Source organism: Mustela lutreola, chromosome 5, assembly GCF_030435805.1.
Source record: "Mustela lutreola isolate mMusLut2 chromosome 5, mMusLut2.pri, whole genome shotgun sequence".
NCBI classification, from domain to species: domain Eukaryota; kingdom Metazoa; phylum Chordata; class Mammalia; order Carnivora; family Mustelidae; genus Mustela; species Mustela lutreola.
This window is the reverse complement of record NC_081294.1, coordinates 71,409,117-71,431,434: the sequence shown is the minus strand read 5'-3', so window position 1 is coordinate 71,431,434 and position 22,318 is coordinate 71,409,117. Positions and strand designations below refer to the sequence as shown.

Here is a 22,318-nt window from a genome sequence, read left to right as displayed (position 1 = left end):
CTTTTTTTTTCTTCTTTACTGTTTGTTTTTAACAGGGTCCAAACATTCCTTCAGCAGTGCCCAAAGTCTGTCTCCTTCTTCTAGGTTTTGGTGTTTGGGGGAATGGGGCACTGTGCCATTTTTGTTGAGGAGGAAATGAGTCCTATTATGGATTTGATTGATTGCTTCCTCTTGGTATCATTTAGCTTGCTACTCTGTCCCCCTTATTTCCTTCATACTGATAGTTATATTTTTGAGACTCAATTAGATTCAGGTTTTTAACATTTCGTAGGTGCTGCTCTAGATCTCCTATTATTGATATTATTGAGGCATTTAATTAATGGTTGTCTCTTGTTTAGTGATACTTGGATTTGGCCATTGACACAATCCAGGTGGTTTCAGCCTGACCCAATTTGATGTAAGATTCCGTATTAAACTTTAACTTAGGTTATTACTTACATCCATTATTGCACTAGGAAATAGGAATTTTCAGGGCACCTGGGTGGCTCAGTCGATGAAGTGTTTGGGTCTCAATCTCAGCTCAGGTCATGATCTCAGGGTCATGAGTCCAGGTCCCACATTGGATCCTACTTTAAAAACAAACAAACAAACAAAAAAAGGAAACAGGAATGTTCTATTCTGTTACTGCACCTGAATTTATTATCTGGAATTCTATAAAGAAGACCCTTTTCTCCTCCTCTTTGATTGCTTCTATTTGAGTAGGCCCAGGTGTTTATCATGAGAATGATCCCTTTTTCTCTGCATGTATAAAAACTCTCCTTTCTGAGTCCTACATCCCTCTCTTTTCTCCCAAAATTGCATCGGGATCAAATGTTAGGACACTGTCCTTCCTTCCTCCTTTCTGCACCCACGTCACATGCAGATCAGCCTTTATTTGGTCACACAGGAAGAATCCTTTCATTTCCATCCTTTGCATTTTTAAACATTACTGTCGAAAACATGGGATAATTTATCAGTGTTACATGGCATATGATTACAGCAAAAAGTTTGTCATAAATGTCTAATCTCACAGGAGCGCTTACGGAGAACCGTTCTAAGAACTTTTTGTATCACTTGCTTCTTACACAAAAGCAGTACATACAGACTGTTTCCAGTAATACTACAATGTAGTACATTGTCTCCATTTTAGTAATGTGTACTCCATATTAGCAATCGATAGTTTCCATCAGTGGAATTCTGCTTTTATGTATAACACTCAATTCCTAACTATACAGTCTGTTTGAAAAGTTTCATGACCCAGGCAAAATACTAGAACTTGAAAGGCAGACTGTGGGTTGGTTTGTTCTAAAACAGGGGTGGTCATCATTGTAGTGCAGGAGGGAGTGTTTTTTTTTACTTCATTTGACTACCATTTTAGAATCTAGCCTAAAACTTTTAAAGCAGCATTTCAAGAGACTGTGTACATCATTTAATGACTGTTTTTGGTTTTCTAGAATTCTTTGCTGAACTGGATAAAGCAATGGGCCCTCTCATCTTTAATGCGAGCATCATGACAGACCTCGTTCGATACACCCGCCAGGGACTGCACTGGCTTCGCCAGGATGCCAAGCTAATATCTTGAACTGAACACATTCTCGTTGCCTCTGATTTTCTCCACAACACTGTGTCACATCACAAAGGAAAACTGCCATAACATACCACCTAGTCGACACTAAGAATGAGGAATGGTTTTCTCCTCCCTGGTTCATGTGTTGTTGTTATTTATAACCCAAAGCCACGATGTCAGTTGACCCCTTTAATATTCCCAATATGAAAAGTTACTTAAATGTTTTTAAATCTGCAGCACATTGATAAGATGGTGTCAGTGATCTGTAATAAGCTTGAAATTCCAGTTGCAATTCATAACTAATCAATTGAAATTCTATTTATTTTATTTTTTTAAGTTCCCAGACTGGGGCTAGTATAAAACTTAGTTATTTCTGCCTATAAATTTACTTTGTTGAACATTAAGTGTAAATTTAAGGTAGGCATTTTTTATTTATATACTTAGGGAGCTTTGTTACCTAATGTCTTTTTGTGGTAGCTCTTCTAAGAGTAAGAGTTGGTTGATCTAAAATATGGACATGTTCTTTCCGTACCTACTACCTGATATTATTTTAAATCTTAACTACAGTTTTATTGCAGAATTTATGCTTAGTATTAAGGATATTCTACACATGAAAAATCATTTAAATATGAGAAGATGGCATTCTACAGATAGAAAATGAAATGCGTCTGAGTTGATATGCATTATGTCAAGAACTGTGAATGTGTTAATAACACTATAGCAATCACAAGGTGACTATAGGTTGCATTTAATGCATTACAAAAGAGGGCAGGCAAACTTTGTAGGAGAAGGATATCATGTCAAGGGTTTCATAAAAGGACAATCTTGAACTTCATGGATTGTATTAAAACCGTGTGTTCTTTTTTATTGCTAATAATTTGACAGTTAATTGAAAAAGAGTAAGTTACTATGGAACAAAGGATGACTCCCCCTCCTAAGGGTTGCCGCTTACGTCTCTTTCAGTGATGATGTTTGAAGGGTTGACTCTCTCTTCAGAATTCTTATTTGTAAACTGTTTTTTGCCACACTAGATCATGATGCTCTTATGGGAGCATGCAGTGACTGATGCAGGAGTGGGCTGGAGCTTTGCTGCGCGTGCTTTTGCTACACAATTTAAGGTATAATGCCCGAGCTAGAGATGACGTTCTCCTTTTAAACTTGTCTTGTACTGACTCCCTTTGTATTATGAAGGCCCTCACCTATGATTTATATTTCTGATGGGATGAGAAAATTGACACTAGAAAAGTTCCTAATTTGGTTCAGTGTTAGCTCTCTTGGGAAGGGAAGGGGAGGGGAGCAAGGGTAGCGCTTAAGCCAGCTCTGTAAGAGTTGTATATCAGAGTACCTTTCCCTGTAAGGTGCATATTGGAGTCAAAGGTGAGAAATGTGCCCTCTGTCGTGCCCTTGTCATGTGCCCCTATCATGTCTGGTGTGCCTTAAATCTTACCTTTGAATGAAAACTCTATGGATTGTTTACAGATATTTTACACTAGGACCAGATCACCCAGTATGGTTGGTCTTTGGCAGTAGTAATGTTCAGTACTCTTTCTTTTTTAATCTTCCTTTAGGGTCACATAAAGATGAATTAGTTTAGAAAAGCTAATGCTTTGGTACATGACTTAGTCTAATTGGGTAATGGCTGCTCCAAAAAAATTGTTTGTCTTTCTCCCTATTCCAAAAATGAATTCATCCAATCAGAAAAGAAGATTGCCCTGCTGTTTATAGATGATTGCTAAGGTTTGAAGTGGGAAAGAAAGGATAGAATATCTCCCAAGCCAGTGGTGCAGTGAATCCTCTGTATATGAGTCATTTTTACATTTATTTCTGAAGCTAATGAACTTTCGTTGTCCTGTAGCTTCATATTTACAGAACTTTTTAACTGCCCTGTATCTCAGGTGATTTTTGCATGTCGTTAGGGATTAGAATCCAGAAATTATGCCGAAATTAATCTTTTTCTCTTGGAGACATTGCCTCTGAAATCTTGCTCTAACTTATTAGTATGTTTTAGGAACAGTTTTCCTTAAGAGGACAACTTCTCAGTGATTAGGGTAGTTATTCGATGAGAGACTGGGCCCTGTTGATCAAGTAGCTGTATGTCCTGTCCTCTGATTGCTCTTACTCTGATTCCTTACTTTGCAGTGATGTCTTAGAAGTGGATAAGCTTTCAGCCACAGCAGCCAGCAGGGCACCTCTGAGTTCCAGTGTATTCTAATCTCTTGTGTGTCCTGAAAGGCAGCAGGAGTGTTTCTGGGGTCACACTGATAATTTTGTTAAAAACTAGTTTCCTGCATGTTTTATGGTGCTGTTCTAAGTTAATTCTCTCTCTGGAACTGTGTTAATTCTTTGGGAATGAATCTTTCAAGCTTTTCATTGTGGAGGGATTTTCCCACCAGGTGGTAACGGACAGTGGATCAGAATCCTGTCCTAAATAATTGAATTTTCAATGTCTTAGTCTATGGAAGCACCACTCCCTTTCCTCTGTGTCCATCTCCTCAAAAGTTTTCTGTGTCTTCATCTGCTCCAGTGCATACTTTGGACTCCCTTTGTAGGCCACCATTCCTCCTTCCTCAATAGGTGTCTTCGCTGTTCTCTGACCATTTAAAACTGAATTTGACAAGTGGCTAAAAACTTACTTCATCTGAGACTTGTACTTAATATATAGTTAATTATAGAAATAGCAGCTATTTAAAAAATCACTCTGTTGACTGCTTTTTAAGACCACACTTGTATGCCAGGAGGCAGCAGCCTGCGCCCCCGGACTCTTCACGGGCAGCCAGTGAACAGTGGATGAAGTCATGTGGTAATATTGCCCAGCCTGGGCTGGGCTGTGGGGAGCACTCCCCTCCAGGTGATCCACCCGCCACAGTCCAGCCTGGGTCCAGTCTTGCTGGGAGTGTTCAGCCTGTTTCTTGCCTCAGTGCCACCTTTTCCTGGGCAAGTAGCCAAGAACTAACTTTAAAAGCGATGAGTACTCCAGATAAATCTTTAGCTATAGTTGCTGAAGAGTGGAGAAGGTTGACCATCTCCTGATTTAATTCTACAGTGAAAAGGTGGTGTAGAGTAATGTGTGCATGTGCCCAACATGCCTGTGCTCTGGCTAGCTCTCCCACTGGCGGGTCCATAGGCATCTGGGCCGCACTTTGCATTCACTTGTGGCTTTATTAGATTCACTGTTGTTGTTGTTGTTGTTGTTGTTTTTAATTGTTGTTCGTTTCTTTTTATTAAAGAAAGGTTAATCAGCTAAATCAGACAAGCATCATTTTGTATTTAATGACAGAAACTTTGGGAACTTACTTCATTGAGAGAGCTTGCATTGTGAAGCAAGAGCCTACAGAAGGCACCTGTTCTAAATGAAAGTTCTGGTTCTGGAGGCTGGCAGAACCCTGGAGTTTCAGAGCAGCCAGTGGTCGCTCCAGTCAGTGATGCCTGATTGTGTAGAGGAGAGGTACACTGTGCACTCTTCTAGGTGTGAGGGTATGCAGCTTTGGATTTTAAAATTATGTACACATACACACTTTATATATATGTATGTATGTATGAAAACATGAAATTAGTTTGTCAACAATGTGTGTGTTTAGTATTTTAGCTTAGTGCAACTATTTCCATATTATTTATTAAATTGATCTAAGACACTTTCTTGTTGACACCTTGAATATTAATGTTCAGGGGTGCAATGTGTATTCCTTTTAGATTGTTAAAGCTTAATTACTATGATTTGTAGTAAATTAACTTTTAAAATATATTTGAGCCCTTCTGTAGTATAATAGGGCTCTTACAGGGTGGGAAGGATTTTAATTTTCCAGTTGCTAATTGAATAAAATGGCCTCATTATGTATTTTCAATTTTAGGAGTTTGCCTCTGGGTCCCAGGAACATCTAAGGGAATGACAGTTTTAGGCAGATTGTGATGATTTTTTTCTTTAAGTAAGTTGGGAAGCAAAGCATTTCACATCCATGTAGACTCCTATCATCCATATTTCCTAATTATGTGGAGCACAGATTTCATTTTGATTTTACATATTAATGTGTTGAGAGAGGCAGACATTTTTCCAGAAACAAATAACACTGCACTTCTAAGGTTGCTGTTCAGTAAAATAAAGAGAAAATTGTCAAATGATTTGGAATATGTAGAGGAAGAGGCCAAGTTGGTCATGTCTTTTGCATGCTTATCTTGCACATACTCCGTGATGGAGAAATTCAGTTTAGACTTATAGACCTTAGAATCAAGCTGGCAAGTGACCAGAAGTAAGTTACTACTGGTAGGTAAAGCACATGCTGATTCTCTTCATTTGAACCGCATGGTTAGTTAAAAAGTCACTTTCTCTAGAAAAGCAATGGAAAAATCTTTCCACCTCTTCTTTTTGATGGAATCTGGTCACAGAATAAGGCATTATAGTTAAGTCTAAACTGAGTCTTCTCGATGTTTAAGTATCCTGAAATAGCAGCCTAAAAGCAATCATTGTGTAATGAAGTTGACTTTAGGAATGTCAGCATTGACCTCTCTGTGCCACCATTGCTCAGCTAAGCATAAATTGCCATCCTTAAAAAAAGAAACAAAAAAGCTCTCTAAATGTGCACAGGGAAGAAAAGCTCCCACCCAGAAATTCTAGTAATCTGCAGTTTTGACCTGTTACCGCTTACACGTGGGGTTTCTTTTCAGCTTTTAACCACTGGAATTTTCTACCTGCTATGTTTTCCTCCCTGGAAAATATGTTTGGAAATGCTGCCTTTCACATCTCTGCCATGGTTATCCATACTGTTGAGTTTGTTGTTGCTGTTCAAGAAGTGTCCCCATTTTATAACTTTATGCACACACCTGGCAAATCATTGACATGAGCATTCAACAGTACTGGGGTTGGGGTGAAGCGAGATGGGGCTCGCCACCAGAGCTGGCCCAATTGGCAATGCCTGAAAAGGCACTACTTTGGAGGACCAGATGTGAGGTTGGTTAGCACGGTTATGAAAATTTCTATCTAGCCTCCGTTTTGAATGGTTTTACGAAATTTTGTATATGGAGGATGGAAATGCTTATATATTTATTGAATCCTTTTATCTTATTTGAAATTAAAATGATTTGGTGAATAATGGTTTGATATTTGGGGAGGGTTTTGGAGGGGAAGTAATGCCACTGATAAATTAAAAGCCTTGTTGATTTTGCAGAAAGGTACTGTTAGTGTCTGGTAGGATGCCTTTGTTTTTTACATGATCCAAATCTTTGTTTTACATTTCTTTTATCCAAAATATTTAGGCATCTGACATTTTCAACCAAAATTTCAATTATATACTGTGATTTTTATTTGTTGCAATACATTAAAATTTCAGAGGTACTTTGGGGCTCAAAAGCTAGGATTTCTAAGTATGTGCATTTCACATAATAAAGCTGTTAATGGTGAGCAAAGTATTATATACTAACTAGATTTTTCCACATCTGTATAGTATATTATATGTATTTTGTGGTATTGAGATTATAGAAAGTTTAGAGTGTCAAACATGCGTTTAATGTGTATTTTTAAACAAATTTATGGCAATTAAAATATTTGGAGACAAGGGTATCACATTTCAATTTGTAAAGATCTTTTTAACTCTACTGTGTCATTAAGATGCTTTGTATAATGCCAAACCATAGCTGGAGAAACTAAGTTTAATAAATATCAAATAGATTTTCTGTATTAAAGTTTATAAACACTGTGCTCTTTAAACTTCTTCAACTCTTACTTTGCTTTTTCAATGTAATTTCTGATTTGTATCTTAGTGTCCACTGCTACTCTGCCTGAAAAATCTGGACCCCCAGTCCAGCTCTCATTTCCTGATTACAGAAATTCTGAACTTGATGGCCATGCATCCTTTTGCATAGATCACAGTTTGCCCTGCTCCAGCAGAAATCCAAAAAAGTCTTTTCTGCTGTTCTTGGGGGCGTGGGTTTTTATTGTTTTATTAAACTAGATTCTTATTCCAGTTCTTCCTTCAGTTAAGTCCTAGACAAATGTGGGCACATCATCAGGTCACAAATGCCAGTCCATCTCTGGCAACTCACTGGAGAGTTCTGACACAGAGTGAAGAACTAGGATCAGGGCCAGGGCCATAGCATGTGAACTTGCCAAGGCTAAACACGTGGCTATTAGGAAACTCGTCTTTCAGCCTCTCATCATGTTCTTTGTTTCTTAAATGTTCACTTTAACTGTTCACTTTACAGACTGTTAAGTCTGCTCTTAGGCAATGCTTGTTTTTTTTTTCCTGTAGCATACAAAATGAATTCTTTTCAAACCCTTAAAAGTTTGAATTCCAGACTGCAAAAATGTTGAGACATTTAATAGTATACATAGAAAAATAAACTCTTAAATTGACAAGTTTAGTAATGCTTAGCTACATAACATTCTAAGAAGAAACGGAGACCAGTTTAAAGCGTACATCTGTCTTTAAATATTAAAAATAACAAGACTGCCTCACTTAAGTGTCTCCAGCCAAAATGCAGTTAATCAATATTCCATAGAACGGAGCATTGTTGTAGGTGAGCGCTGTCCTCTTTTCCCCTGGTTTGTACATCATTCCTGGGCCACAGTTAGGGAACAGCGTCTTTTTCTAAAGGAAAAGAAAGGGTGGTTTTTAAGACAAAGGTCTAGCAGTGCCCAGAGCCAGTCACCTCTTTGCATTTTCTTGCTCTGCTTGCTCTAGCCAACCTCAGGGTAAACTGCAGAAAGCAAAGGAACCACTCTCTAGTGGTACCTTTGTGGAGCTGTTCTTGGTTCTTGAATCCCTCAGGATTCACCAGGGAGCTCCAGGCTACAACCCAGGCAATCGCCTGTTCCACTTTTATTCTCAGGGAAGTGTGCTGATCCTTCCTTGGCCTGTGCTCAAGTTTGTGGAATACCTGCATAGCCTTGTGATACACTCGGAATCATCCCGGCAAGAGGATCCAATGGGCCTGAGGGAGACCCCTCTCCAAAACGGGGTCATTCTCCGTGACCTTCTCTTTGTTGAACTCAGTTCCAGTACCGGGGAGCCATCTGCCTGTAGGGCAAAGAATTAACCTCAGGTATGGAAGTGCTGACACCCATCTGCACACCTTGGGCGAATGATGCTGTAGACTCCAGAGCAGAGGGACCCTTCCTCAGGGCTGAGTCCTGTTCTCAAGGTCTGCTTACAATTTCCCCACCAGCACAGTCCCTGCTTGTCCACTTCCTACCTGGTTCAACAGCAGCAAGCAGATCATGAGCACTGCAAAGAGCTTGAGGTGCCACATCTTGCCGGAGGGAGGTTGTTGGAACCCAGAATCTAGTGACAGTTCCCACTTGCTTTTATAGACTGAAATTCACCTCTTTTATGGTTGCCAGGTGAGATGGGGGCAAAGTTTATATTTGCAGTCAGGGTCAATTTAATAAGTTAATGTCTACCAGAGGAATGTGCTCAAGGCCTGCCTTTTAGGCACGTTGTATTTACTGATCCCTCATCTGGACTTTGAGTGATTATGTTGCTGGCTTGGACCATTTTACCAAAAGTCAGCACCACCCCTCCTTCCCTTTGAAAGCCACGTGAAGCCACTGAGGGAAGCCAGGCACCTAGCCACATTTTGATTCCAAAATAGCTCAGTGAGATCACTGTAATACAAAATAGAAGTCTCATAATGAGGTCTTCGTGTTGACGCCTTTCAACCTTGTCTGGGAAAGAAGCACCAATCTGATGTTACTGGCAACTGGATAAGGCCCTTATCTCCCTACTGTGGGAAGTTGCTTCAGCAAGTGTGACCCAACAGTGCCCCAGATCCCCCTTCTTCATAGATGATTTGTCCTGTTTCCTGCTCCAGATCTTCTCCCTAGAAGAATGGACCGAGCTGTGGCAAGTTCAAAGTCTAGCCTATCTGCCTTCGCCCAGGGCAAAGGCAATCAATACTGATGCAGGACTTGAACTGGGGTTGAATAGAATGGAATATGGGGTTTTTGTTTTGTTTTTAAATGTGTGAATGAAGAGTTAGCAGGGGCTCCTAAGCCACTGGGATTGCCTGATGGTGGTGACAAATCACACTGCAATCTTTGAATTAATGGGTTTTCCTCACAGTAGTTGACTAGGTCCTTCCGCAGAGCATAGCCTTCCAGCAGCTTCAGGGAAACAGACCAAGCACTGAGATGTCGCTAGAGCCCCAAACGTCCATCAGCTTAAGTAAGAACTATGGCAGATCACTAGAACAAGAAAGGGCATGTACTAAGTTGTGAGGTATTGTGGGTAATCATTAAATGACCTGGGCATTTTCATAAATTTGGGGGAATAGTGTAACTTTTGAGTATGAATTATAGGACTTAAGAGCTTCCTGTGACTGGAAGGATGAGCCAATAAGACGAAGGTAACAAGATTATTTCTGACTGGTGTCTCTGTAAGAAGGTGACTGATACCTCTTCCCAAGGCCTGTATCATTTTCAGGGGTCGGATATTTGGTTTGAGCCTGCCTGTTCCACAAGTTAGAGTGGAGGAGATGAGGCTCAGCTGAACGTGGAACAGGATGGTCGCCAATCCTCTTGTCAAGGGAGAAGAGAGTGGTAAGGTGAACCTCAGAACTGGGACAGGGGAGGATGGGGGTGTGACTCCACAGATCTGTCTGTCCTGGTTCTGGTCAGTTAAAGACCATGGAGCCAAGCCCAGAGGGAGACACCACTGCTTGCACTTGAGGAACATGGAGAAGCAGATTAGTCAGCTGCTCCTTCCCTTTACCCCTGTGCTTGAATGTTGAATCACCCCATGTAGGGGCTTAACTAGGAACCTCTGTGGGGTGGGGAAGAAGCTATGTGATGACCTAGTGAACATTGGGTAAGAACACAAACCTGATTAGATAAGCAAGAGACTGAACAACGTGATGTCCTAGAGACAGTTTGGTCTGATGTGGCCTCAGTGCCAGCCTGTTCTTAAGAGAGGGATTTGCCAAATGGGATTTGGAAACTGTTAGTTCCAAACACAGGTACTTTCTCCTAATCCTCCATTTCTGCCTCCCGCTACTCCAAGCAAAATCAAATTAGCCTTTTGCGTTAATTTATTATACAGTCAGTACCCCAGCCAAGGAAAGGGCCTGAGGCTCCAGTGTGCATAGGGGAAAAGAATAAACCATTCATTAACATGAATGTGACAACACTGCAGAAGCCTTTAGGGTTTGAGCCTCTAATTTTGTATGCCGCTTCTCCTCCCTAAAGAAAAAAGCCTATCAGTTACTGCCCACAGAAGGGACCACTGCTAGGAAAAATATTTCTTTTGTTGTTGTTGCTATTGTTAGATACAGAGAGAGAACAAGCAGGAGGAGCGGCAGGCAGAGGGAGAAGCGGGGAGCTTCTCCCTGCTCAGCAGGGAGCCAGACGCAGAGCTCAATCCCAGGACCCTGAGACCTTGACCTGAGCCAAAGGCAGATGCTTCACCGACTGAACCTCTCACCCAGGCATCTCAGGAAAGGTATTTCAGTGTATGTCTACATTACCTCTGTCACTGTTTTAAATCAGCCATGTAGCAAAAATCAGCTTTGAAAGTGAAGTGGCATCCAGACAATTGTCCACAGCCATCCCACAGTCCTTGAATAGTTGTGAAATCCTACTCTTGAAATTAATAATTTTGGGCGCCTGGGTGGCTCAGTGGGTTAAGCCGCTGCCTTCGGCTCAGGTCATGATCTCAGAGTCCTGGGATCGAGTCCCGCATCGGGCTCTCTGCTCAGCAGAGAGCCTGCTTCCCTCTCTCTCTCTCTGGCTGCCTCTCCATCTACTTGTGATTTCTCTCTGTCAAATTAATAAATAAAATCTTTAAAAAAAAAAAAAAAAGAAATTAATAATTTTAAAAAATTCATGGGCTCTCTACAGTGAAGTATTTCACTGAATGAATAAACATACAACTCCATATTCCTTCTTCCAGCAAAAAGGTTTAATTTAAGCAGCATTTACTAATTTTAGCCATAGAGAGAACACTTACTTGGCTGGGAGGCAGGAGCGAGGGTTCTACATTAACCACAAGCTAACCCTTTCCCTTAGAGCTTTATTCTTTTTTCTCCCAATGAGATGGCTGAGGCCTCTCAGCCACTGACATTTGGGGGTTCAAATGATTAATTTACAGGAAGAAAATGAGAAGCATGTTTGATAGCTGATTGCTTGGTAACAACTCTCAGGGATTTTCCACCACTGGGGTTAAGTGCGGAGGATGAAATGGGAGAAAGTGCGTGTAGCTCCGTGAGCAGTTTGAAACACATTCCAGGGGGAGAGGAGACCATGAAGTCTCGGCAGTAACTGGAGACTTTTCTGCTGTCCCTGAGTAGGACGTCCCTAATAAAAAATGAAAGACTCTGAAATGGAGAAACTTCCAGGTAAACTGCAAGGGTCAAAGTGTATTTGCTTTTCTGGGGCTGGACCTGGCACAGACTTCACAGCCTACACTAGAGGCCTGCATCTCTGGGACTGGGTTGGCAACCTGGAGTCCACTTTGCCACATTGTACAGGGCAGAGATAAAAGCCCTGGTGGGGGCAGGGCCCCGCTGAGGACAGCAGAGTGAAATGAGTAGCTGTGCCCTGGAAGCAGAGGAAGGCGCCACACCCCAGGGCTAGAGGCTCCACGTGGATGGTTACAGGCATTGCGGCCCACAGCAGTGGTCCCTTTCTTCCTTGAGAGATTTCACTCATGTTTTCCTTTTCTTTGTAGATTTTGGCAGACAGAGTGGTCCCTAAAATCATCCCAGATCCCATGTCACATACAGGAGCAGTGAGCTATACAACTCACCACGTTCCAGCCTCCCCACCTACCTCAGCACCCTGCTACACAGGGTGCCCTCCAGCTTAGAGAAGTAAGCCCTTTGGGGAGAGACAGGCTTACAGCACACTTTCATAATTTCCTTCAAAGGCAGAAGCTCAGCAGGTAACAGGGCTTACAGCAGGGTCTTCTCAGAGTGCTACTGGGATAGAAAGGATTCAGACCCATACTTGGTGCCTGGTCACCTGACCTGAGCTGAGAAAGGGTACATTTGCTTTTCAGCTGTTATATCCAAAGGAGCCAAGGAACAGGAAGAAATAAAGTCTTGTGGTAAAATGAAGCCAAGAGGATGGGAGAGGGTAGCCATCTCCTCAAAGCTCAGGGCTAGCCAGAGGGAGAAAGATGAAAGGCCTTTGGCTCAGGACATGATGCTAGAGTCCCCAGGACAGAGTCCCATGTTGGATTCCCTGCTCAGCGGGAAGTGTGCTTCTCCCTCTGATCCTCGCCACTGGGCACCAGCCCCCTACCCTGTACTCTCCCTCCCAAATAAGTAAAATCTTAAAAACAAAAACAAGAACTATGTAGAATGAAAGATGGGTGGTGCATTTACATCTTCAGGTCCACAGCTTCATCAGATCCTCAACAGTCTATGACCCAAACATGTAACAAACCCTGAGAACAAATACAGAGAGCCCAGGAAAACTGGACCATGTTGGGTGAGGCAGGAGTTTTCATCGTAGTTGTTGTCTGTTAAACCTGCCAGACTCCTACAGATCACTCACTCCACCATTACCACACCCTATGGCTTTGTATTAATACATCGTCTTACAACAAAAAGGTCAAAGCTCAGGAACACAGGTTTCTTTCTTGTATCATACAGTTGAAGCAGCACAGGTTAAGGGTATGGGCCTAAATTCACCAGACTCGGGTTCTTTATCCTGCCTCCCAATCAATGCAATTTTATTACCATTTTGTTTGTTTTGAAGCATTTTAAACTTCACTTCCTAACAGATGAGAATAATCATTAGAATAAGAAAAAAATTATAGCCAGAAGCTGAACTACACTGTAAAAGTTACTGCTCTGGACAAGCAGCAAGTATCCTTAGAAGTGAGGAAATTTCTGAAATTGGAGCAGAGAACCAGAAGCATAAAACTACCAACATCTACCTCTACCATTTCCAGGTAGAGGAAGGGTAGCTTTCTACTAAAAAGATCATTTAAAGGCTCTAAAACAGGGGAAAACTTTTCAGTAAAGGGCCAGAGAGTAAACATTTTTAGCATTATGGCCTACTATTACCAACCTGGTACAAACACAGGCAGTTTAGCTCTAGAGGCCAAGGGGTGACCTCACCCCCCCTTTTTATTTTTTAAGTTTTTATTTATTTATTTGACAGAGAGATCACAAGTAGGCAGAGAGGCAGGCAGAGAGAGAGAGGAAGGGAAGCAGACTCCCCTCTGAGCAGAGAGCCCGATGTAGGGCTCCATCCCAGGACCTTGGGATCATGACCTGAGCCAAAGACAGAGACCATAACCCACTGATCCACCCAGGTGCCCCTCACCCCCTCCTCTTATAGCTGACTTCCTTCCCCTTGGGCTAAGGCAGACCTGTCTTAGAAGAAAGGCAGTCTAGTATAGCTTTAAGAGCAAAAACTTTAGTGCCAGACTCCACCATTGATTAGCTGAGTCATTTTGGTCAAATTACTTACTCTCACTGCGCTCCCGGGTCCTCATGTGCAAAATGACTGCAATAACGATACCTAATTCAAAGGTAGTTGTGAAGTTTACAAGTACTTATTTGTGTAAAGAGCTAAGTACTTGAAACAGTAATTATAGTTACCAAAATCTTGTTGTTATTGGAGGAGACCACTGGGAACCAACCCCCGAGTTCATCCCACACACAAGTGAAAAGCTGCAGGAGTAGATGCCGCTAATTTCTTGTACATTATAGAGCAAGCACTGAGTCCAGATCCTTTACCAGACTCGCAGACCAGCCAAACTGTTCAGGACTCAGGCTAGGAACGGGAGGTCATGAACTTAAGCTTCAGCAGTCACACCAGGGACTTGCTCACAAAAACGCAAAATTACAACAGTGCAGTCCATAATAAGTTTATTATGTCTTCAAGACACTACAGTGTAGACTCCTCTCCCAGAGAAGGGTCCCTCATACACCGGTAATCACTATTCAGATGAATGGCTCACTTGTCATTTTCATAGGCAGCTGGATTCTTCCTCTTGGATTTCTCAAACTCCTCGGTCCCCCAAGTGTAGACAAGATAAAACGCTACAAACGCTTTAAAAATAAAAAGTGAGAGTAAGTAGCAAGCCCATGGAAGACACCAGGGTCCTCAGTCTTCTTTTCTGACTCACTGCAGGCTCCGCCCTACTGTCTCTAGTTTCCAAGAAGCCACTTTTAAACCAGATGATCAAGGACGGTTACACCACACTCCCATTTTACAGGTGACCAAAAGGACGGCCCATTCCAGGAAAATCCATCACCAAAACTTCCCTCTCTCCCCCCAGATGCACATTTAAAAATGTTAGTGAGATAGATGAGATGTAATGCACGTAACATACACTTCGCCCTTTAACACGCCAGTGCACACTTCTTTGGGGTTTGGGGTTTTTTTTGGACAATTCACAATGCTCTGTAACCATCATTACTATCTGCTACCCATTTCACACAGAACAGTTCATCGCTACGAAGTGGGTCAAGATGACCTCAGAGAGAGATGCCAGAATCACACAAGTGACCTTGGGCCCGCTGTTCGTGACTCGGTTTGCTCCTCTGTGAGATGGGGAGGATACACTTGTGCTGAAATAATGGAAAACGTGTGTGTGGCAAGCAGAGGGAGCTCAGTGAGGGGGCCCGCGGTCACTCAGTGTCTAACCGGAGTCCAGCCCCCCAACCCGGCCAAGGCACTCACGGGGCACGACGCGAAGAGCGCACGCCCGCGTGCGGCGGAGCACGTTGGGGATGCCCTTGCTGAAGTAGTGCGGGAAGGCGCGCTGCTCGAAGGGCGACAAGCTATAGGTGATCACATGCCGCATGCGGGTCAGATTCCCAAACGTGCGGCCCATGGTCGCGGCGGCGTCTGCAAGACGAGGGTGGACGGGCGCTTGCCTCAGTCCCGGGACGCGCCGTCCTGGACCCAAGACGCCCTCCCCAGAGTTCCTCACCCTTCCCCGCCCAGGCGGCGCCCCCACCCTCCCACGGACTCCCACTACCGCGCGCCTGGACTTCACTCCCGCGCGGGGGTCACCTCGCCCTCCACAGTCGCGGGAACCAGCGGCCTCCGCCCGTCACTTCCGCTAGGTTTGGAAGCCGCTCCAGGAAGCCGTGAAGTCACTTCCGGGGAGTACCATTTTCCGACCGTCTCCAGGGGGAGGCGCCGTTGCTGCCTCTTCCAGCTTCTGCAGGGAAGCGGCCCGGCGGGTCGTGGTGGCCCGGGAGGGGGCGGGGCCCAACCTGAGGCCCGGAGTACGCAATGGGATTTGCGGCCTCGGGCAGCCGCGGGAGGCTCCCTTGCTTCCTTTCAGCCTCCTTCCCGGCTGTGGAGCCGCAGGAAGCGGTCGGGCTGGGAGGCAGAGAGAGGTGGTGAGAGGGGGGCCAGCCGGCGTCGAGGGCGCGTTGTCCCGGCCGGGCCCTGAGGGCCTGCGAGCCCAGCGCCAGTGGAGAGCACCCTGAGGCCGGAGGAGGGGCCGCCGCTCGCAGCCTTCTGTGCTCTGGTCCAAGCGCTAAAGGGGTCGGTTCTTTTCAGAACATCAGCGACCCAGTACCAGGATCAGGGACGTGCATCTGGGGCTTCTCTCGGCTGCCGCGGTCCGAGAATCCGCTGGCGGGTCTCGGGCTTTCCCCGGGTAGAATAAAAGCGTTTCCTCAAATTGCGCCCCACGAAGAGTTCCCAAGGAACGGGCAAACATATGATAACCGGCCGTGGGTGGCGGTAGGAGAAACGAGGCGACCTCCACGAGTCGCCGGCTTGCCACCACCTCCCACCCAGGTCTGGCCGGGGGCAGGCTGCGGTGCCGCGTGGGGCGTGTCTGCCGCCCGCGCTTCACTGCCGCCGGGGCGTTCTCGGCGTTTCCGAAAGCACTTTCTACGGAAGGATGCTGCGGGCCTGGCCTTTCTGCCTGACGCAGAGCGTCTGTAAATGTTTCTGTTCATGGAATTGCCAGCCATATGTGATGTTGGAGTAAGCTGTCATTCAACAGTCTGCGTGTGTTTTATGGAACCCTGCCTCCTAGCCTGGGGCCAGGGAGTCTTGGCAGGCAATGAGTTTAAAACGTGCAGAACGTCCCTCAGTTTCATCAACGTAGGTACTGCACTGACTGCTTCTGGATCTTGTACCATGAGTGTGGGTTGACTTCCTTCCAGCATGGTCTCCTCACGGGTGCACTGACTGGATATGCCCTCATTTCAGTCTCTCATGGTGTACCTCGTTTTCCTAAAACATCATCTCTAGCTTTGTCTCAGCTCCAAAAGCATAAGTCCTATACCAAGGACAAGAGCACTCTAGCGATGTCCTTTTTAAAGAATATTTCAGTATTCCAAGTACATATTCTGTAGGAAGCTCCCTGAAAACTGGGCAACCCAATAGTTCTCTACTCTATGGAATTTCAATGCCAATTGTGACTTTTTCTCACTCTCCAAATCAGCATGCAACAAGTAATTATTCTAAGCACCTGGAAGCCAGAGAGGTGAGGAGGATGAAAGAAGAGGAAGAGTGAATCCAATACACTGCATATCAACAAATCTTCCTATTACCATGAATAGCTTTCCCATTTCTTTGAAAGTTTCAGCAAGCGCCTAAGGAACATTTTAAGAATCTTAGTCTCAAAAAATGGGTGATTTTGAGATCATTTCTCAATTCTCTTGGCCTTTTGGTTTGCATAACTAGTCCATTGGTGTAACAATAACTTAAAGAGTTTTAAATAAATCTCTCTTTAAAGGGGGGTGGTGGTTGCCTGAGTGGCTCAGTGGATTAAAGCCTCTGCCTTCTGCTCAGGTCATGGTCTAGGGTCGTAGGATCGAGCCCCACATCAGGCTCTCTGCTCAGCAGGAAGCCTGTCTTCCTCTCTCTGCCTGCCTACTTGTGATCTCTGTCAAATAAATAAATAAAATCTTTAAAAATAAAATAAAAGGAGGGAGGAGAAGAAAGAGAAATAACCAGAATGCATCCATATCTAAATGAGGACAAATTGGATAAATAAGACGTTATCAGCAGTTAGATGCACAGCTGACAAAAATTATCTTCAGCTAGGCGTCCTTGAGGTCTGATTACAGAAGTTACCCTAGCCTACCTACACACCTAAAATTTATTTAAAAGACTGAGCTAGGCCCTTCCTGGCTTTTTAGCAAGAAGACTGGTAGGGGGAAATGTATCCCTTGCTAGTTCTTCCAGGCCATGGCGCTTCTCAGCAACTTCTTCCTTTGGTTTTTCTGCTTTTCCTGGCTGTGTTTTCCTACTAGGCTTGGTTCTCAGGCTTCTAGAGGAGAAACTCAGATTGCAGCTGGTGCTGAGTTGAAGTCTAAGGCTGAGCCTTGGTCCTTGCTGCGGCCTCTAGATGAAAGAGACAGATCTGACTTCCTTTCTCCTGTTTTCAGGGTACTGTATGATGGGCAAGGTGGCACCCCTAGACTGCAGCCAGACTCCAGAGCTTTGCGCTACATGAAGAGGCTCTATAAGGCATATGCAACCAAGGAGGGAATCCCTAAATCTAACAGAAGTCCTTTCTACAACACTGTTCGGCTCTTCACATCCTGTGCCCAGCGCAAGCAGGCTCCTGGGGACCAGGCAACAGGTATGTAGAAGCAGATTGGGTAATGGGAGGTGGGAAGATGATACAGTTGTCTGTTTCAGTTACAGAATGGAGCTGGGCCTTACTCCTTAAATTACTTCTTATTTTGCATGATTATTTTTTATTTTGCATGATTACTTTTTATTTTGCATGAATACTTTTTATTTTGTGTGATACTCAGTACCCCCACTCTGAAACAAATCTGGTAGTTGACCTTCCTGTTTTTTTTTTTCATGCCCTCATGGATTAACGTGGGCTCATATGGTAGAAGTTTATCTTTTTTTGATATTTTATGTATTTGAGAGAAGGGGAAAGAAAGAGAGAGAGAACATGATAGGGGAGAGAGTCAGAGGGAGAAGCAGGCTCCCCACTGAGGGACTTGATCCTGACACTCCTGGATCATGACCTGAGCTGAAGGCAGGCGCTTTTTTTTTTTTTTTTTTAAAGATTTTATTTATTTATTTGACAGAAAGAGAGATCACAAGTAGGCAGAGAGACAGGCAGAGAGAGAGGAGGAAGCAGGCTCCCCGCGGAGCAGAGAACCCGATGCGGGACCCGATCCCAGGACCCTAAGATCATGACCTGAGCCGAAGGCAGCGGCTTAACCCACTGAGCCACCCAGGCGCCCCCATATGGTAGAACTTTAGAGCTAGAAGCGACTTAATGGCTCTAAAGACTGAGCAGAGTGTTGCTGGAGGTCAGCATCTTCTCCAATGTCACAAAATCAAGTCTGGAAACCAAGTATTTTAACTTCTGTTTTCTTATTCTCATTCTATCCATGCTGACCTGGAAATATGTCTAAAACGTCTCCTAGCTACTGGTGTATTGTGTTAAATAGGATGTTTTCCCCTTGTTTGCTTTCTGTGTGAGGAAAGCGGAAGACCGCATTTGTAACAGTAGGTCCTCCCAAGAACAAAGTGTTAGTCATCAGTCTGACCCAGTACCTTGAAGTCCTGTGTGTGTGTGAGAGAGAAAGGAGTGGTGCTTTAAAACAAACCTGGATTCACTAGCTCATGACCAAAACCGTTCTAACTTAGTGGATCAACTGTGGCTGTTTAAAGCCTTCCCATCTTCCTTGAGGTCTTATTCTACTAGAGTGGTTTTAAAGCTTCCATTTGTTGTCAATCTCAAGTGTTCCAAATTAGACCATTATGTTCTTCATTGACTCTGTTCATTAGGTCTTAGAAAGTTTTCTTAACAAGGCTGGTAAATGTGTTTATTACAGTTACCTCTCTAGAGACTCTCCAAGAGAAAAATAGAATTTACTAGCTTCTTCTATGTTTGGAGCCAATGGCTGAGCTTGGGAAACCAGAGATTGGGAAATGTAATGATTCTCCATTGTTTTGTTCACCACCAAAACTGTTGTGAATTTCTGGTGATAAAATAGCCAGTCATACTCGCTGGCAGTTATTTATGATGTCTGTGCCCTGTATTTTCTCTAAAACTCACCCCCCCCCCAACTCCCTTTCTTAAGGCTGGAGGAAGTGGGGAAAGAGAAGGGAGAAAAAGCATGATGAAGGACACATGCCTTGATATGACTTGCTGTTTGGTTTTTGTATTAAAGCACTGCTGGTGGGTTGTTTTTCTTCTCAGGATCCGTTCCATCAGTGGATCTGCTGTTTAACCTGGATCGTGTTACTGCCGTTGAAAACTTACTGAAGTCAGTCTTGCTCTATACTTTCAGCAACTCCATTTCTTTTCCCTCTGCTGTTAAATGTGTGTGCAACCTGGTGATCAAAGAGCCAGAATTTTCTAGCAGGACCTCCAGTAGAGCTCAGTCCTCATTTAACTTTAACTTACAGTTTGAAATTAAAAAGAAATACAGATGGTTTGAGGTTGATGTGACCACTCCTCTTCGGCCTCTAGTGGCCTCCAACAAGAGAAGTATTCACATGTCTGTCAATTTAACCTGCGAGAGAGGCCAGGGGCAGGATTCTTCAGCCTGGGACAAGCCATTTAACGTGACTCTTCTAGTGCCCCCCTCACTGCTTTTATATCTGAATGACACAAGTGCTCAGGCTTATCACGGGTGGTATTCCCTTCGCTACAAACGGAGGCCTTCACAGCGTGCTGACCAGAATGGTGGTCTGTCTGTCTGCTCCAAGGGAAAAGGGTCGGCTGAGGGTGTAAGATCTTCCCGCCACCGGAGAGGTCGGGAAACTGTCAGCTTGGCATTGAACAAGACTCTGGTTCCAACTTCTTTGAATCTGAGTGAGTACTTTAAACAGTTTGTTTTTCCCCAACATGAGTGCGAGCTCCATGACTTCAGGCTTAGCTTCAGCCAGCTGAAGTGGGACAACTGGATCGTGGCCCCGCACAGATACAACCCTCGATACTGCAAAGGGGAGTGTCCCAGGGCTGTTGGATATCGGTATGGCTCACCACTTCACACCATGGTGCAAAACATCATCCATGAGAAGCTCGACTCCTCAGTGCCAAGACCGTCATGTGTTCCTGCTAAATACAGCCCTCTCAGTGTTCTGACCATTGAGCCAGATGGCTCAATCGCTTACAAAGAATATGAAGACATGATAGCCACTCAGTGCACCTGTCGTTAACATACGGTTCTGTAAGCTAAAACCTTGAGCCTCTTCTGCAAAGGACACACTGTGTGCCTCTCTGTGCCTTCAAGGGAGAGCGCTGTGTCAAATGGCTGTAACCTGCTCTGTGATGCGTAAGGATGTTGTGAGCCCATCCTGGGGCCTCCATCAGTGTTAAGTAGTAACATCTGCCTTTATTTTCAAATGTAAAAGAAATTTCTTTGGAGGGCTTTAAATTTTTGTTCCTGAGCGATTTATTTTTTCTTTGCATTGGAGTCTTGTTTTTGATATAAGAAAAAAAATCTTAATGTAAATCTTGGTTGGAATTGCAGCTCTAAATGAACAGTTCAGAGGGCTATAGTTTTATTTAATAGAAGAATAAATTCCTCTCAGTGGCATTAATTGACCATGTGTGTGCTTTTTTTTTTTTTTTCTTTTTAAAGATTGCTTTTAAATGGTCTTTGGGGAGGGAGAAGAAGTATAATCTGTAAGCTAGACTTGGCATAACTTTTTAGCTAAGAGAGGTTAGCTTTTCTACCTAAAACCTGGTGAAGGACATTTACTGGGACTGGAAGCATGTAACCTATTGTATTAGTGCGATAGGCTAATTCAGCTCTTAGGATGGCATGTAGAAACATCACACAAAGTAACATTTGTCCCATTTATTTAATGGAAATTGCCTTGCAGATTTTTACAAGAAGATTTTTTGAATATTTTCTCCTTTATGTATTTCAAACCTCTGACCCTACGGAAGGAAGTCAGGGAACATTTTTTTCCTCTTTTCATTTTTGTTTGTTTTTGCAGATTTCCCTCAACTCCCATCACTCCACCCCCAGAAGTTTTTTCCAGGTGGATTTGGGAGTGCTGCCATTAAAGGAACCTGGCAGTGATTAGGTTACATTACAGAACAGGCCTGGTTTGTATATTAGGGCTTACATGCGAGTTTTCAATAAATCCTACCTTGGAAGAGTCTTAGAGGCCAGAGTTAGGACTAATGCAGTGTTGCTTGTTACAGGTTCATAACACCCTAATCTATAAAGTAACTCCTAAATGCAAGATATACTGTTATTTTTTTTTAAGGTTTTTTTTTTTTTTTTTTTTTTTTTTTTTTTTTTTTTTTACTTGAGCAGCCTCTTAGCCTAACATGGGGCTTGAACTCAGAACTGTAAGATCCAGAGTCACATTCTTCCAAATGAGCCAACCAGGCAACCATACTTTTCATTCTTTTTTTTTTTTTTTTCTTTCAAAGGTTTTCTTTATGTGACACAGAGAGAGAAAGAGAGAAAGCACACAAGCAGGGAGAGCTGGAGGGAGAGGGAGAAACAGGGAGCCTGATGCAGGGCTCAATCCCAGGACCCTGGGATCATGACCTGAGCCTGGAGGTAGATACTTAACCCATTGAGCACCCCAGGCGCCCCTTCTCATTCTTGTAAATCATCTTTTCTTAGTGGTTAGTGCTTACTGTCTGAGGAAGCCAGCTGGGACATTGATCAGGATTGTTTTGAATCTGTAGATCAGTTGGAAAGTACTGGCATTTTAACAATGTTAAATCTTGTAATCCATGAGTATGGGAAGTTTTTCCCTAGACTGAGGTCGTCTTTGATTGCTCCTAACAATGTTCTGTACTTTTCGAGTATCAGTTTTGCACTTTTTATTATTAAATTCTAGGTATTCTTGATGTGACTGAGAATAGAATTCTTTTTTTTTTTTTTTTTTTTTTTTTTTTAAAGATT

At 43.5% G+C, this 22,318-nt stretch overlaps 4 protein-coding genes across 10 annotated transcripts in view; 2 read left to right on the top strand and 2 right to left on the bottom strand.

The window, feature by feature from the left end:
- The window catches only part of AFF4 (ALF transcription elongation factor 4), a 96,730-nt gene extending 89,486 nt beyond the window's left edge, over positions 1-7,244 (top strand). For all 3 annotated transcript variants that reach the window (XM_059174566.1, XM_059174564.1, XM_059174565.1), the window contains one exon: positions 1,434-7,244. In XM_059174566.1, the coding sequence (XP_059030549.1) occupies positions 1,434-1,561 (128 nt within the window). In that variant the 3' untranslated portion in view covers positions 1,562-7,244. The remainder of the gene's footprint in view (positions 1-1,433) is intronic.
- Positions 7,245-7,838: 594 nt separating this feature from the next.
- On the bottom strand, positions 7,839-8,877 carry LEAP2 (liver enriched antimicrobial peptide 2). Its single transcript, XM_059174567.1, has 3 exons — positions 8,729-8,877; positions 8,414-8,553; positions 7,839-8,124 (listed from the first exon to the last, which is right to left on the bottom strand). The coding sequence occupies exons 1-3, from the start codon at positions 8,783-8,785 to the stop codon at positions 8,088-8,090; spliced, it is 234 nt and encodes a 77-aa protein (XP_059030550.1). The 5' UTR covers positions 8,786-8,877; the 3' UTR covers positions 7,839-8,087.
- A 5,459-nt stretch (positions 8,878-14,336) lies between these two features.
- On the bottom strand, positions 14,337-15,646 carry LOC131832029 (cytochrome b-c1 complex subunit 8). Its single transcript, XM_059174563.1, has 3 exons — positions 15,507-15,646; positions 15,171-15,338; positions 14,337-14,536 (listed from the first exon to the last, which is right to left on the bottom strand). The coding sequence occupies exons 2-3, from the start codon at positions 15,322-15,324 to the stop codon at positions 14,442-14,444; spliced, it is 249 nt and encodes an 82-aa protein (XP_059030546.1). The 5' UTR covers positions 15,325-15,338; positions 15,507-15,646; the 3' UTR covers positions 14,337-14,441.
- A 137-nt stretch (positions 15,647-15,783) lies between these two features.
- Positions 15,784-21,002, top strand: GDF9 (growth differentiation factor 9). Of its 5 annotated transcripts, XM_059174559.1 has the most exons (4): positions 15,784-16,563; positions 16,903-16,944; positions 17,852-18,048; positions 19,639-21,001. In XM_059174559.1, exons 2-4 carry the CDS (start codon positions 16,904-16,906, stop codon positions 20,601-20,603), a joined length of 1,203 nt encoding a protein of 400 aa, XP_059030542.1. In that variant the 5' UTR covers positions 15,784-16,563; position 16,903; the 3' UTR covers positions 20,604-21,001. The 5 variants fall into 5 exon arrangements, with proteins under 5 accessions (XP_059030542.1, XP_059030545.1, XP_059030543.1 ...); XM_059174562.1 differs by lacking the exon at positions 16,903-16,944 and having other exon boundaries at positions 15,784-15,989; XM_059174560.1 differs by lacking the exon at positions 16,903-16,944 and having other exon boundaries at positions 15,784-16,559.
- The last annotated feature ends 1,316 nt before the right edge of the window (positions 21,003-22,318 follow it).